Here is a 17,102-nt window from a genome sequence, read left to right as displayed (position 1 = left end):
TTGGATACCACAGCAAGCTAGGATAGTGAGCTCCAGGCATAAAGAATGGCTTGGAAGAACAATGCAAAGTGAGTTGTCGGGAAGAAGACATGTCAAGGGAGGGAGTATAGGAGATGAGAACAAAAACTTAAGCATTACCAAAACTAAGTGCATGGCCTTGAAGATGAGAAATATGAACTTGATACAGAAAGCGAGAGTCAATTGAGGGATTTGAAGAGATGAGTGATGTGGATGGGACAGCCTATGTTCATTTAAGTAAGTAATTTGATCAAGTTCCCTCTTCAAGTGTTCTAACACTTACCTTCACGTGTTCAGTTTTCAAGAACTCAGTACGTTAACAGGTTTCAGAGTAACAGCTGTGTTAGTCTGTATCCGGAAAAAGAAAAGGAGGACTTGTGGCACCTTAGAGACTAACCAATTTATTTGAGCATGAGCTTTCGTGAGCTACGGCTCCAATGAAGTGAGCTGTAGCTCACGAAAGCTCATGCTCAAATAAATTGGTTAGTCTCTAAGGTGCCACAAGTCCTCCTTTTCTTTCAGTACGTTAACAGGCTTCTGTTTCTCTCTGTAGTGTTTTGAATATGAAAGTATGTAAATACGCTAATTATTTAAAATGTGTCTGTTATATTGATCTAATGCATGCTGGTATGTGTATGTCTGTGAAATGTATTCTTCGTTACCAGTATGCCAGCAGTCTTCATTAGAACAGCCCTTCCCCAATGACTGGTCACAAGTAGTATGTGTGCGTGCTCTGTTTTGCAGGGGGTGGAGAGGATGCAGACCTCAGTACACTAGCTCTTTTCTCTTGATTGCACATGATAATGAGCTAAGCAAATACCATACCTAGGAGCGTTCTCTCAACTTCAGGCCTCAGTCACTAGTCCTAATAGGAATTGTACAGTTAACACCCCCACGCCCCTACCTGCCTGTCTGACATCAGAAGGCACCCCTCTAATGCAATTTTCATACCTCCTGGTAATGTGATAATGACTGACACCGTATCACTAGCCAGCCAGTGTTCTTTAGATAGAACTGGCTTCTGGAATGACCCCTGACCTCCTGCTGCCCAGGCTGGAAGACACTTAATATGCCCTAGAGCAGGGGTAGTCTTTTTTTTTTTTTTTTTTTTTGGGTGGGGGGGAGAGTTCCAAATTCCTTGGTCAAGTTCTAGTCTAGTTCCAGACTCTAGAAAAACATTTTTCACACTGCAAGTGCCCCTGTTCAACAAACATACAATGCTGTGTAATATATCCAGGGGATATTGCTTATATTTTTAGTGCATTAAATGAAAAATAATATCAAACCAGTTGAGGTTTGGGGTATTGTGAGGAATTTTTGTGTGTGTCAATCTTGAATGAATAAATTCAACCCAGCAGGTCATTGAATCTGCACATGGGGGACATACAGTTCTTTCTTGATAACATTAACGCTGCTGGTCCCAACTGTTAATCCGTGCAATTCTATGCTATGCTCACAGGACAGGGTTTCAAAAGGAAGGAAGAAGGGGAGTGGGAAGAAATGCAGTTGAGGCAACAGTGAAGCTGGGCTTTCTGAAAGAAGGGGTGTTAGAGTAGACAATGGCCCTTACGCTACAAAGATGCACATGCATGATTAACTTTATGCACTCTGAGTAGCTTCACTGAAGGCAATGGGACTAGTCAGAGTGTATAAATTAAACATGTGCTTATGTCTTTGCAGGATTATGGCCAAAATTAAGTTAGCACCCAATTCTACAAACACTTACGTGCTTGACTTTACTACCATGAAGTCCCCTTGATTTCATGATACTAAAATTAAGCATGTGCATAAGTATTTTCAGGATTGGGGCCCAAGGTACTAAGTGCTATGTCTGGTAATAAGTGTATTCAGGATCAGGCCTTTATTTATTATACTTTGTGTTATATTATTATTTAATTATACTCATCAGTTCTTATTGTAATTTTATTCTATTACCACATTATCTTATTTGGATTTTTTTACTACTTGATAAAATAAAGAGTTGGTTCACAAAGATCAGTTGTCACCATTTCACTAGCTTTGAAATTGAACAATTTCTTGCTGTGTGTTTGATTTAACATCAAAACACAATATAGAAATGTTTTCATTTTATGAAAAACTGAGTTTTTCAGTAACCAAATGTGTTTCATAACCATTTCATTAATGATTATGATAATACAGAATTTTGGAGAAAAAAAATTGCAAACAAAGTTGAGGAAAAATCAACTTTTTTTACTTCATCTTTCAGAGAAGCCAACTTTTCAATTAAAACCTTTGTTCAAAAATGTTTCTACGAGTTCAACGGTTTTCCGTTATTTGTTTTACTTTGTTCCCTGTTATATTTATATTTATCTGCTAGGCATCTATTAAACTGCATGCTGATCCCACCTGCAGGATCAAGAGCCAAATAATCTGAGTTTACTGCATCAAATCTGATATGCCACAGTTTATTTAGATGTGGTCACACTCCTGTCAAAACAGAAAGTTTCACAGCCCCCTAATCTGATCCTTCTCCCTTTAAAGTCCGTGAAAAAAACTCTCATGGACTTCACTGATGAAAGATGAAGCTCTCAGTGAGGGCAGATTTCTGTGCTACCAGTAATTGAATAGCTTTCAGTTTTAACTGTTGAGCCTCTGACTCATATCTCAGCTGGGAAAGGCAGTAGACTGGAGCTTCAGTTCTTTCTCTCTCTCATAGGGCTGGGTGGTAAAACAGACAGTGTGACTCTGATACTGAAAGAAAGTGAAAGTGACAAGACACTGAAACTCTCACTCTGTCCCCACAGGAACAGAACAGAATGTGGGACAGTGATCTCAGGTGAGGGGTAGGGAATAGGCCAATGATCAGAAGGAATGGGAGGGTGACTGAAATGACCAGGAAACGCAGCTGCTCGTTCCTGAGTCAGAGCAAGCCTCAGACATTCCCCATTGCAGGACTGAATCCAGTGGCGTAGCCAGGTGGAGAAAACAGGGGGAGCAAAGATGAAAGGCACCACCCACTTGTACTCACCCCGCAGCACTCCAGGTCTTCAGCGGCACTTTGGCGTTGGGTCCTTCACTCCGGTCTTCGGTGGCACTGAAGGACCCCATTCCGCTGCCGAAGACCGGAGCAAGTGAAAGACCCAACACTGAAGACCCGGAGTGCCGCCTGACCCGAGGCCAAAGACCGCCGGGTGAGTAAAAAATTAAAAAGGCGCCAAAAAATTAAAAAGGTGCCACTTGTGCTCGGTGGGGGAGCGGCCGCTGCCCCGCTCTCCCCCCAGCTGCGCTACTGACTGAATCATCTAGGCATATAACTCCCCAGTCTCCTGCCAGCTCCTTGCCTGCTCCACCCACAGAGACTCCTGCTGCCCCACTCACTGAGCCCAGACTTCAGCGTCTGATCATTCACCCTGCACTGCTGCCAGCTGGTGGAGTACAGAGCTGGCGGGGCTGCAGCTGCACAAGCAGCCACCTGGGGATGCACTGTGCCCCGCAGCTTGGCCCTGCGCTGGGGAGCAGGCACAGCTCCAGATGCGCAGCCCTGGCTCTACTTCCGCCCATTTGACCTTTACGGTCCATTCAGAAGCATTTAGCAGTCTGGATTTGGCCTGCACTCTGCCTATTGACTACCACTGTCCTACAGGGATATCTGGCTCTGAGGAACAGTGATAAATACGTTTGCAATAACAGGTTTTGAAAAAAATCTACTTGGAGTGCTAATTAGATGGCTGACCTTAGCTATTAACTTCTGCCAAATTTTTGTTTCTTGCCTTTATGAATGTGAAGATAACCTTCCACATGTGAACTGTACTATTTGCAGACAGGCAGCTCCAGTGTCTCTGCTGCTGCTCATAGGTTTGCCCAGCCACTGTACAGTGAAATTTAAAAAGATTCTCGATAACTTTACTGTTGCTGTTCAGATCTCCATGGGTGATAAAATGTGATTCTTGTCAGTTTCATGTCATGCAGTTACTGACTGGGAAATCTCTGACCAACAGCACATGCAGATGGGTGCTGGAGCTATTTGAGGAAGAGTACCCCAAGAAAAGCTGCAGGAGTAGTAAGAGTATGGGAATACCAGCTGTGAGTCCCCATGCATGGTGTGGGGTATTACCCTTGCCTTCACACTAATTGACCATGAAACTTTTTGTTGCCACTCTTCTTCCTTGCTCATATCTCCCTTTTATATCAACCTCTGGCTAGTAGGTGTCTGGTAAACTTTAAAGCTCTTTTTTTAAAAAAAAAAAGAAAAAGAAAACGAAGTCTGATCCCTGGTGGTTTATCTATAGAGCAACATTTCTGGAGGTGGCATTGTGTGTGGTGGGGAAGGGACATTAATTCTGCTCTTGATCAGAAGTAAGATGTGGTAAAGGGAACTAGCAAAGTAGCTTGATGGCATGGCATGGGATGAAGAAGTGGGCAAGAACCCCATGGTCAGTCCACATGAGACCACCTTGAAAATGAAGTGTTCGGTCTTTGTGATCAAAACCATCTTCTCTGCCTCTCAGAGTGTGCAGTGTGGGGGTTCTGGGTTTTTTGTTTCTCTCCCCCCCCCCCCCCCTTCCTAGGTAAAGGTTAAATCTAATTCCTCAAACCCTCCAAAAGTTAATTTCTTTCTTCTTCTAAACAATGTCTTTGTTTTGTTGGCAATAAGTAAAATACCGCAAGAGTTTCAGTACATGGTCACATTTGCACAGCATAAATACTCTAGATGACAGAGTTCCAGTTTCCTTTTTTTAAAAAAGGATACCAATAGCCTGGCACCTAAGTTCCATCTTACTGGGATAAGAGCATATACAAAGGGGGTTGGGGAAGGAAGACAAGAATACACTACAAGAATACCTTACAGCAACCCGAAAACCCCAACAACCCTGGCCAGAGAACTGAATTATGTTCTGTGATTCTGATCTGGCTGCCCTTGTGCCTGTTGATCACCTATGACCATAAAGAATTGTTCAGTGCCAGTATGTGTGGGCTGCCTGTAATGCTGGGTTGATTGTTTCTTTCAGGTAAAAGCCACCGGACAGGAGCTCTTCCAGCAAGTTTGTGACTTAGTGAAGATTAAAGACCCTCACTTCTTTGGCCTCAGTATTGTTAAAAGTAAGCAAGCTCCATGCATGGAGACAAATGACTTGGCAAACATCCACAGACACATTTGTGTATCTACAGTGTGTGTGCATATACACACACTGGCCACGCCTGAGTGGGAATTTCATTGTAATAAGATCAGAAACTATGTAAATTATCCAAAGCCTTGTCAGAGTCCTTTGATCTTCAGTCCCTGAGCAGACATATTTGAGGGGGGCAGGGCAGGTATATTTAACCTTGTTCTACTGTTTTTCTATAGCTATGTTTGCTGACATTTTTCTCACTGATTGAATTTAAAGTGTCAGTTGTTGCACAGAAGATGAAATTTTAAATGACTTTGGGGCTAGAAGTATTGCATACCTTCCTAAGTAATAAATTTTAAAGAATGTGGTTCTTGTTAAACTCAGTGATTTGGGGTTGGGGGCAGGGGTGAAATATGAGTTTAGTGAGCACTAACTGCACTTGGATGAAGTGATTTATCTGCAGAGACCTTTTGACTTATTGGCTGTTTTTTGCAGGAGATTGCAGACCTGAATCTGCCAGGTGCTCAGTGCTCTCAACTCAGGGCTTGTTTACACGAACAGTCTTTCTATGAGTGATGGTCTTGATTGTATTCCACAGTAGGTGGGTTTGGCATGTGCCCGGAGCCAGAGAATTTGGAAGTAGCTCTGTTGGCTCACCTCATGACTCTATCCAAGGTCATAAGAGGTGGAGTGGACCAACCCCCTCTTTGGTTCCTTCTCACAGCTGCATGGTCTGGATCAGAACCTCCAGTGTTCATAACTTCATCTTCGTCCTACAAAATAAGAATTGGATTTAGTTTTGTAAATAGTTTTAACAGTTTTTATGGGTTTTTTTAAATAGTCTTAAGTGTGGTGTCTTGTAGATTTAGTCTCTTGGGAGAATCGCCTGTTTTCTGCCTGCGATCCTTCTGAGTCAGCATTGGCCACCAGCACTGCCTTGGGGAAGCCCACATCATGGCGAGGTGTGGTATCTGCTGATTGTTCCCCAGCTGTACCTGAGAAAGCCAGGAGGCCCCCATTGGACACAGGCCAGGGACCCCCCCCCCAACTCCACCCCTTGTACATCAGCCTGATTCAACAAGGAGGATGCTTCTTGCAGCGAATTCCAACTCTAGTGCAGGAAACTCTCTCTGAATCACTTCCCTCCACTGCCCTCCAGCAGGATCTTGTTGGGAATCTAGGAAGCACTCTAATAAGCATGAGACTAATTCTTCCTCTAAATTCACTTCAGAGAAGCCAGATTCAGCTCTAAGCAAGCCCATCAGCTCAGCCCACGAGGAGCTAGGACCTATTAAGTCCCAGAGGCACAATAAGAGAGCCCATAAGCATTGGGCTATATTGGTACCGGACCATGATCCATTGCTGTTGTCATCCTCTGTGCCTCCCAAACCCTGTGATCCATTGGCACTGATGAAGTCCAATCACTGTCAGTTTCAGGCACAGTCGTCTTCGCCGGCTCCAGCAGTTTAAAGAAGTACAACCGTTCTCTCACTGGGGAGATTTGAATCCCTTGCTGCTCCATAGAACACTTTCAGTCATCTGCATCTAGAATCCCCTCCTCCATCTTCAGAGAGATACCACCACCAAAGGAGTTGACCACTGAAAGGGAGTTTGTTGCCTGTCCCATTTGCAGAATATAGCTCCACTGCAAAAGCATCAACAGTACCACCATTGCAATCCGAATTTGCCCTTTTTCACCTATCCTATGTATCCTCCACCACCCGAAAGACCAGCACTCATTTAGGATCAACCTCCACCTCATCTAAGTTGGAGCTGTGGTACCCCAGGCCATGGGGTCCCTGTGACCATCTGTGACCCCTCCTACTGGGGTACTTGGGACCAGTACCCCCCTGCAGAGTTGATTCGATCAGCTAAGGGGGTCATCCCTTGCCTCCCCTTTAAGGAGATGCTCAGATCTGCCCCCCAGATCCTACAGTGGAGGAGGATCATTACACACTGGATCCAGTGGTTCTGCCAGAACCAGTAAGACTGCCGTCTTCATCTCTGAACAAAGTGGGTGATTCCTATGACTCCTTCCCCCCCCCCCCCCCAATGATTTCAGACTGTTCCAGGATCATCTTCGCAGAGTTGCTGGAGAACTTCGGATTCCTCTTGAAGAGGTCCGGGATTCCCATTCCAATTCCTAGACATCCTCCACTCATCCAGATCCAGCAGAATAGCTGTCCCCATTAATGAAGCCATACTGGAGTCAGCTAGGACAGTTTGGCACATCCCAGCCGCCTGCACTCTGACCCCCAAAAGGGCAGAGAAGCTTTATTATGTGCTGTCCAAAAGAGTAGGATTTTTGTTTTCTCACCCTGCTCCCAACTCACTGGTGGTCGAGGCTATTTCTGAAAGGGCTAAACAGTAACATCCCAGGTCTGCGCTTACCGATAGAGGTCAAATGCCTGTATCTGTTGGGGAGAGAGGTCGTTGTCTTATCATCTAGCCTCCAGTTTGGGATAGCCAATTACCAGGCACTAATGGCTAAATAAAATTTCTTGAATGACTCCATGTTTGCAGAGTTTACTGACCGCCTTTCCCAACAGGACAGAACCTGTTTCCAAGCTCTGAAAGACAAAGGCAAAGTGATAGCTAAGACCACTCTCCAATCCACCGTCGATGCCACTGATACCTTCTCTAGAGCTATGGCTACCGCCATCGTCCTGTGCAGGGAGTCATGGCTCCGTGTGTCAAAGTTCCCTGGGGAGGTCCAGAATACCATCCAGGACCTCCCCTTTGATGAATTGCAGCTCTTCAGCCAGAAGACAAACCGGTTTCTCCATACCCTGGAGGATTCTAGGGCTACCCTCCACTCACTGGGCATATCACGAACAAGTCTGCCCCAAGAGGAAGTTTTGCTGCCCATCATTCAGACCTAGGCGTAGGGTCTCTGTTGGAAAAACTGCAGAGCCATATGAACTACCATGAAAGAGACAGTGTTCAAAAGACCCGCTTCCTCACACCCTCTGCAACAGGCTGTGCATCTCAGTCTCAGCCCCTGGCTCGACATTATTTTTGATGGGAACTAGAGTTGCAAAATACTAAGCCCAACACTTCCCGACTCCCACCCACCATTTGAGGGTTGTTTAGCACTTCTCCCCCAACCACCCCACCCCAACACCGGAAGTGCAGTAACAATGGACAAGTGGGTGCTGAACATCCTCTATTCTGACTATAAGAGTTTGCAGCCTTACCTCCTCCCTCCTCTTTGAGGACCACTCTCAGGAGAATATACTCAAACCAGCAGTGGACTCCCTGTTGCAGCAAGGAGTGATCAAACATGTCCCTCCTCAATACCAAGGGAACAGGTTTTACTCAACTTACTTCCTGGTACTCAAAAAGAAGGATGTATGGGGACCAATCCTTGACCTCTGCCATCTCAACTGCTTCATTCCCAAACTCGGATTTTGCATGGTTATGTTGGCATTTATAATCTCATCTTTAGAAAAGGGCATGTGGTTTACAGCTCTTGACAGGAAAGATTCATCCCGCTCTCAGACACTTCCTCAGATTCATGGTGGATTCACTGTTTTCTCTACTTAGCATTCCCTCTCAGAATAGTGACCACCCCCAGAGTCTTTACCAAGATATTCTTGATAGTAGCAGCTCATGTCAGATGTTGTTGTCTCATTGTCTTCCCCTACCTCTATAAATGGCTCCTTGTTGCCAGGTTCCACCAAGTAGCTTATGCATCAGCTTCTGTGCTGCTGCACTGGGAGTCAGCATAAACGCTGCGGGGGGGGAAACTGTTCTCACCTCAACGCAGTCTCTGGACTTCATCGGGTCCACCTTGAACTCTGTCGTTGCAAAAGCATACCAGTTCCATTGTGCCTTCCCTCTGCGACCTCTCCTGCCACAAGTTCTGCACAAAATCTGGCAAGACAGAGTATGGGTCATCCTGATCGTGCCCTTCTGGCCCAGGCAGCTTTGGTTTCCCAGCCTCCTATGCCTGTCCTCCAGATTACCACTCATCCTCCCAAGGTTTCCCGAGCTCCTGACCCAGTGGAATGGTATGATCAAGCACCTTGATCCACTCCACCTCAGGGCTTGGTATTTGGGTGAGCAACATCCTTAGAATGATCATGCTCCATGGCCGTGCGAGACATCCTTTCTCGTAGTAGAAAGGACTCTATTAGAAGATATCTATCTAAATGGAGACGCTTTTCTTCTTGGGCACATCAAAAAGACGAAAGGAAACCAAGGGATTTCTATAGAAGCATGAACGATGCACACTACACAGATTACTTGGATTACAAATGCCCTTGACATATATGCTTTTTGTGAATACATGAACACACACTACTTCTTATAGTAAAGGGGGTGTGTCAGTCAGCAGCTCCATAAGGAGTTCTGAAATGTTTTTGAAAAGATTTCAGGTTAAAACCAGAAGCTTCATATCCCAGCGTGGGGAGAGTTAAAATAACAAAAGTTTAACATTTATGGCTTTCAGCTTTGTTGTGTACTAAACGTTGGGGTTTCTCTTTCTGGGTTTAACTGTCTCACTATCTAACAGACTGTAAGAAATGCAGCTCCTTGCACCAATTTCAGCCTTACTGCGGTCTTCAACTGCTGGAAGAGAAACTCCTCATCCTGAGTTCAGGTTTTGGAAGATTTTCATAATGTGGATAGGATTGTTCACCTCTTTTTGGTTTTGTGTGGTCTATATTTTTATTAGGTTCTCTTCTATTTAAAATAGAAAGCGACTCAATTCTCTTTGAAGAAATGAGCTTTGCAACAATTAGACTAATCTCTTTCCCTCCCACCCTTCGAAACAAAGCCCAGCAACGATGCAGACCACTAGGATGGCGCCTTAGAAAAAAAATGCGGCTAGGACACACTGTTCTGCCACGGATCATACAGTGTGTTGGGCCTTATTCCCTCTGGGGTCTCTTGAGTGCATCCTTCCTAAGTGACAGGCACTGAGCCTGCACTTCACTCCCGGGGCAGTCCTGTGACACTCTCAGATAGGGTCCCTGGACTTCAGCACCCTCGTGTCATGCTGCAACTCCTTCAGCAGGGCCAATTTTGGCTTGGCACCTTGCAGGATCCTTCTCCTCGTAGGAGCTTGGTAACCAGAAAACATATTCAGTGACACAGTGCAGTCTTTTAAAAACTAAAGTATTATTTAACTGTCAACGGGAAAACAATACTCGGATATGGGCTCAAATAACTGAGGGCCTATACGAATGAATTTTACTTATCCTTTTTGCTTTGCCTTGCTTAGTTAAGCAGGCCTTCCTAATCCCAGGCTGCCTTTAGCCTTGGCAGAGAGAGCCTGTAGCTCCTACCTTTCACTCCCTGCCAGTGTCTCTCTGAGTCCCTTCTCCAGTTTGTCATGGCTGCTTTTTTAACGGAATCAAGTCCTCTTTGTTTCAGCTTTCTTCCCTCAAGAATCCCTGCTTCCCTATCCCTGTTGGGGGTTGGTGGGGGGAGGATGTCTGCCTATGAGAGTACTTTTCACCTGTATGGTGAAGTATTGGGCAATTGAGTCAATTCACATCATTGTCTTCTGGTTGGAGAGCTTTGGGTAAGAGTTAACCATTTGAGTCCATGTAGCTCACAATACAAAGTAGGTAGGTAAGCTGAGTCACAAAGAATATTAATAAAAATACTGTAGAAATCCCCCAAGTTCTCCACATCGCCCTCCTTTGAAAAGGAGTCACTCATCTGATGATTCGGGAAAGCTCCTTCACAGAACAATACATCTGCTATATTTCCATGAACTATTTCCATACCATCATGTTGGAGGGCTAGACTCCATTTTAGGAACTTAGTCTTGAGCCTTTTCACTTGGATGTAGCAGAGTTAGGTGTCAGTTTACGCAGTAAAGTGCTGCCCACAGAGATGGTTGCAACTTCCTGAACACCCACACGTTTGCAAGACATTCCTTTTCAATAGTCACATAGCTCTTTTCATGGGAAGCAGTGTTTTGCTCAGATATACAGTTCAGTGTGCGTCTCCCTTAGCATTGATCTGCACCAACACAGGCCCTGTCCTGTGTCTGAGGAATCTGTGAAGGATTTGTTAAAATTGGGCTTACCAGAACTGGATACCGGTTCAGGGCCTCCTTCAGTGCACAGAGAGCCTTTTTAAAATGCTGTTCAGTCCAGCTGATTCTGTCTGCTTTGCCCTTCTTATACAATGCAGGAATAGGAGCCATTAGGGAGCTAAAAGTGAGGTACAAATCTCTTGTAATACCCACCATCCCTATGAATGAGGGAGCCTGTATCTTGGTTTTTAGAATGCTCCAGTCCTTAAGAGCCACCACCTTTGCAGATTCTGGCTTTGTGTGACTGCTACCCATCTTGTGTCCTAGATAAACCACCTCAGCCACCCCACTTTATGCTTCTCCACCTTTACAGTCAGTCTCACCTATCGAATGCAATTGAGCATCATCCTGACTTGGGGTATCTGTTCTGCCAGATCTGACTTTAAAAAGTACAAATGTCATCAATATATACCAGGGCAAATCCTGCCATTTCCCTCCTTAGTTGATCTGCCAGATGCTGAAAGGTGGCTGGGGCACCCTTTAGGCCCAAAGGTAAAATCTAGCCCTGTTGGGATGGTGAAAGCAGACTTAATTTTAGCCTTAATCCTAGTCCAAAGACACTTGCCAGTAACTGAGGTCCATCATTTTAAAGGTAATATGTGCCTCCCATCCCAGTTTGTCTAGAATCTTATCGGCCGTAAGCATGGAGCACATCAGACACTCTGTCATTCAGCTTTCTATAATCTACACAGAATCTGATCCACCTGTCCTTGGGTACCAGCACCATGGGTGAGGTCCATGGACCATTTGAACTGCTTAATCACCCCCAGTTCCAACATGTCTCTGACTTTCTTTTTCCATGTTCTGGGCTATTTTCCCAGCAACTCCAAAAGGGTACATCAAGTAGGAGCTTTTTCTCCAGCCAATTATCTGGCTAGCAAGACAGAGAGTACAGCAGTTAAAAAGTGATGTGGGAAAGGACTGGACCCTGCTTAAATTGCTTGCTGTGCATGGAACTTCGTGCTTCCATCAGTTCACATTTATCTCCATCTTAATCTCCGAATTGTCTGGCTGTGTGTCGTCCAAATATTAAAATACACTTAATGCAACCAGATTAATTAACAAGCCATTTATGGTTGCCAGTTCAGTCAAAGTTCTCACTTTTAGTACCGCTCTGATATTTTGCTCTCCTGACATGTTTGGAATTCTCCGGTGGCATCAGTACAAGAATTGGCCCTATAGGGACAGCAGAATATGAACACGGAGCACTTTATTACCATGCTGCTCTGTGAGGAGACCGTAGTAATAAAAGCAAAATTAAAATACACAGTCAGGAAATGTAGGAGTCTTGACTTTTACAATAACACTAACTCCATCGCATTTGAATACATGCAGTATTTTATATTCCAGTTTTCCTTGATAAATGTCTAATTGAATACATATTGGGTCATATGTGTAGCTGGTGTAAATTTGGCATAGCTCCTTTGACTTCTGTGGCGCTATACCAATTGATACAATCTGAGGATCTGGCCCATTTTTATGGTGATAAATCTTTAAATACACAGGATGTGCAATATGCCAAGTTAATGTTGTTGTAGAGCAACAACTTAAATGTTTGCATTTCCTGTTTCCCTTTTTTAAAAAAAATGACGTGAAATCTTTACATTCCAATTCATTTTTTCCTCACTTAATTTCATAGACTTTTTTTTAAAAGTTGGGGTTGGGAGAGGAAAGCTTAAACTGCACTGCTGCCAACTATCTGGGGCAACAGACGGTTTTCTTGGAAGTACTGCTCTGGTAAAGTGCAAACTACTAACTAGTGATTCTTCGCTTGTGCTTCATGCTACACTGCAAGCTAGAGATTAGATTCCCCTGTTGGGGCGGGTGGGGGCGTGGGCACGCACACACGCTCTGTGGGAACTCTCCACTTCAAGGTCGGTTTGTTCAGCCATGCCAGAGCACATGCTACTGTGGCTACGCTGCTCTTTATACTCACGCAAACTCATCAAGCTACCGCAAGTACGTTCACTTGAGCAGAGGAATCCTGCCTGTATCCTGCCTATCCCAAGAGGAGCTGGCGCATATGTGCATGCACATGCATCCTTGTGGGGGGCCAAATCCTGACTTGTGTGAATTGTCATTGCTCAGCGGAAGTCAGTGGCGCTATGACCGCTTTCTCAGTTGGTGCATCTAACCTGTGTGTGTAGTGAATTATATTAGATTTCACCTGAAATGGCGAGACTCTGAATTTCTAAGCAATTCTTTCCAGTTCTGCTCTTAAATGGGTAGAGTTCAGTGCCCACATCTCTAATGAACAGAGACTGCATCCAAACCAGAGGCGATTTAAACATCTGACAAAGATCTGAAAACTTCAACTAATCCAGTTTAAAAAAAAAAAAAAAAAGTATGGCTGGGGGGAACCTTTTTGTTTTTGTAGATTGAGGATTACGCTGCAGGTTGGCATTCCTACAGTATTAACTTAATTAAGCAGGAATGTGATGCTGCATTCCTGGACTGAGGGGAGGACTGCCACGATTCCAGGCTACACTGAGACAAGTGGGGGAGAAATAAGAAGGGGAGGGGGCGGGGAGGGGGAGGTCACTTGTTGTTCAGGCTCTTTATGAAATTTTGAAGTTGGGCACATGTACTTAAAATATCACACATGCTGTTCAGAAAAACCTATTAATTATCATTTGAACATAGTTGTCTGTATTGCCCTAACCTGACCAATAAGATTAAATTGTGACCCAAGTTATAGGTACTCTGAAATTATGGCTTCTTGTGGGGTTTATCTCTGCTGCTGTTTTATGCCCTGTCCAGGCTACAAGTCTTAACAATGTCTGTAACGCTTTTCCATTATAGTTGACTCCAAACATGGTTGGTGTATAGATGTGATGTGGCTAAAACTCTTAGGAGCCATGGCCATCTAACAGTGTTTCAACCTTGCCGGAGGCCTAGGTCTTTCATGGTTGTGTTCCTGTAATCTGTTCAGCACACTTGGGGACAGGAAGGGGACACTAAATGTGGATGGGACAGTTCTAATCATCTTTGTGTAACTTAACTGCTTTGGCTGCTTCTCCTCTTCCCCAGCTCTGTGACAGATATAAAGCCCCACGTGCTCCTGGTGTTAAGCTGAATGCATGTCCTCCAGGCACTTCCCCCTCCCCTGCTGAGGCAGTGTGGGATACTTGCTCAGATTTTTCCCAGAATGCACTGATAAAAACATGATTGGGCAGCATGTCAGATGCACCCAACACAAGTGTGATGTCAAAAAAGCTGCCACATGGGCACAAACTGACCTATGGAACGTGTGAAGATGAATGTGTCCTACCCGGTTCCAAACCATGGTTAAAACCTGTAGTGTGGACAGGGCCTTTACCCACCCCTGAAATAGTTCTAGACACTGCTTAGGTCCACATCTAATGCAATGTGATATACTGTGATCAGAAATGTTTCTAACAGAGCAGTCTAAAATGAGGAGGGGTAGCCTGTAACAGAGGAGTCATCTGTAATTGCGGGCCCCATGTAGGATAGGATTGCATAGCCACACACATTGCTGCATCATTGTTGCTGCTTGAATTGGCCACATAATTGTGCTCCAGAATACAAATTTTTCGTCAAGTCTCTTGCCCAAGGGTTGCACAGAGACTCTTCAGAGTGAACTATTGGTACTTATGTGATGACAGCCTGAAACAACAGCCCCTAATAGGGGTGGACTGCCTCATGCATTTCCAAGGGCTGTTGACACTGAAGCCTGATTGGGAATACTTTTAAATGTCATTGTAAACTATTTCACTCCTGTCCTGGTCATCTTAGCACAAGCATCAGCTAAGGTGCTTCTTACATTGCTGTTAAACGCAGGGGTAGATATTGTGGTGGGAGTGCCAGCCATTTGTGTGGGAAAGAGGAATTAAACCACCTTTCCTTCATAAATTTAAAATCAATTTTGTGGCTGCTCTCGCCCAAAAAAGGGATGGAAAGATAAGATACAGCCTCCTAGTGTCAAAATAACAAAACTTCCGTATCTTGTGGCGTGCCAAACCCCCTAATTCTGTCTTCCCAAAACCTCTGGTCCCCCCACCACTGGCAACACCTGCAATGCTACTAAATGCATTTCTGCACAAAAAGCTGTGGCATGCTAAAAGTTTGGGGGCAGCATATAATGAATAGAATTTAATATGAACATAAATAACGAACAGAAGTTTACTGACTGGGCTAGTTTGCTGGAGGTGAGGGTAAAAGGCAAGGAAACAGGACTCGTGGGGCAGGGGAGTGTTGCTAATTCAGAGGTTTCTGTGACATAATTTAGGGGTCACGTTCTCATAATTAGGGTCTCATGTGCCATCTACAGACAAGACTCCCTGTCATAGTAATGTATGGAACAATGCTGGCCCAGCATGGAGGTTACTTTTTGCATTTAAAAATAAAACACCAAAAACTTGCTACGTCTGTGTTCTTAGCTTGAACTTGTTTGGAAAATAGCTGTGATGTAATCCAGAGCAACACTGAATAACTTTTGAACCCTCTTGTGATTTAGAATGCTTCAGTCCATAGGGTAGACAAGGAAAGGACTGTCAGTGTAATCTACTATTCTTTCCACACAGTTGCTGGTTATGCCAATTTGCATTTCCTGTTTTTCCCCTTCTTCAGTTCAGCTTTGAACTCTTCCACCCTCCATTTCAGGTCTTTCAGGAACAAGCTCTTTTGCTTGGTACTTATGTCATTTGTCAAAACGCTCCCCCCCCGGAGCGAGACCAGGGAATAGTGACTAGTCACATGTGCTCAGCTGAAATTACCACTGTAGCTTGAACTACTCAAAGTCTTCTCTTGAAGACTTGAGAAGGGTCTAAAATGTTTTCACTAGCTGAATTTGTTTTTGATACTTTCGTACACAGTGTCACTTACAAAATAACCAGATTTTTGAAAGGCCCACAAAGTTATTTCAAGACAGTAGTTGTCCAGATGGCCTCCCTTCATCCCCCGCCACCTACTCTCTTAGCTGGAGAACATTCCAACAATTCATGGCAGGCCAAGTTCCTCCATTTCCAATCCAGTTGCTCTAACTGTGTAAGAAAATTTGGGCAAGAGGGGAGATGAACCAAGCTTTCAGCAGAGTTTGGGCGTGTTGATACGTTATAGTGGGGAGGAGTCATCTCTTGTTTTTGTGTGAGGGGGCACAATCAGGTCAGAAATACCTGGAGGGAGGAGACTCTTTGTATCCATTTCATGGGTAGGGGATGGTATGTAACATACCAGCTCTGGTAAGAAGGGAGATTACTGAAGGTTTCCTTTAAAGCCAGTGTTGATCTGTTAATTTGATGGTAAGGTTAGCTCAGCAAGCTGGCATTTCTCACTTCCATAGTGGGTTCACCTCAAGGAGCAAGTATTGGGCCTGATTGTGCAAGATGCTGAGAAACCTCCGCTACTACTCAGCACCTATAGGGGTCAGGCCTGTTTATGAGCTTCCTTCCAAGCCCATGTCCCCAGCAGCATACAGTTGGAGAGCAAAGCCCTGTTTCCCATCACCACCTCCCTCACTGGTGCCTATCTAGTCCTGCTCTGGGGTTACATTTACTATTATTCATGTGCACTGTTGGAAAACTATGAAAACTGTCTCCAAGTATTTGTCAGATGGGAATTTCCATTTCTGAAATAGCCACCATTTCCTACCAGTACCACCTTCTCTCTTTCTCTTTCAGACAATGAATATGTATTTATGGACCTGGAGCAGAAGCTTAGCAAATACTTCTCAAAGGAATGGAAGAAAGAGACTAGCAAAGTAGGTCAAACATGGTTTGCATTTCAGACCTTATTAACTTTGTGATGCTATGATTACACCATGAAAGAGAGGCCTCCAACTGATGACTGTGGAGCACTTGCTGGTGGTCTCTGGCGAGCTCGTTGGTCACATGGAACTGAGTCTCATAATTTCCAGATGCTAAGTTGGATTAAAAGAGGCTAAAACTAAATTAAGTACTTTACACTGCTATATAAGCAATTGCTGTAGTTGCCACAGGGGG

At 44.5% G+C, this 17,102-nt stretch overlaps 1 protein-coding gene across 6 annotated transcripts in view; it reads left to right on the top strand.

The window, feature by feature from the left end:
* The window catches only part of FRMD1 (FERM domain containing 1), a 67,435-nt gene that overhangs the window by 27,948 nt on the left and 22,385 nt on the right, over positions 1 to 17,102 (top strand). For 5 of the 6 annotated variants that reach the window (XM_073337950.1, XM_073337949.2, XM_073337951.2 and 2 more), the window contains exons 3-4: positions 4,989 to 5,079; positions 16,782 to 16,861. In XM_073337950.1, the coding sequence (XP_073194051.1) occupies positions 4,989 to 5,079; positions 16,782 to 16,861 (171 nt within the window). Of the gene's footprint in view, positions 1 to 2,695; positions 2,816 to 4,988; positions 5,080 to 16,781; positions 16,862 to 17,102 lie in introns of all 6 variants that reach the window. The other variant, XM_073337953.1, reaches the window with a different exon arrangement.

This window comes from Lepidochelys kempii, chromosome 3 (genome assembly GCF_965140285.1).
Source record: "Lepidochelys kempii isolate rLepKem1 chromosome 3, rLepKem1.hap1, whole genome shotgun sequence".
NCBI lineage: Eukaryota > Metazoa > Chordata > Testudines > Cheloniidae > Lepidochelys > Lepidochelys kempii.
Note: the sequence above shows the minus strand (reverse complement) of the source record. Positions and strands in the feature narration are given on the sequence as shown.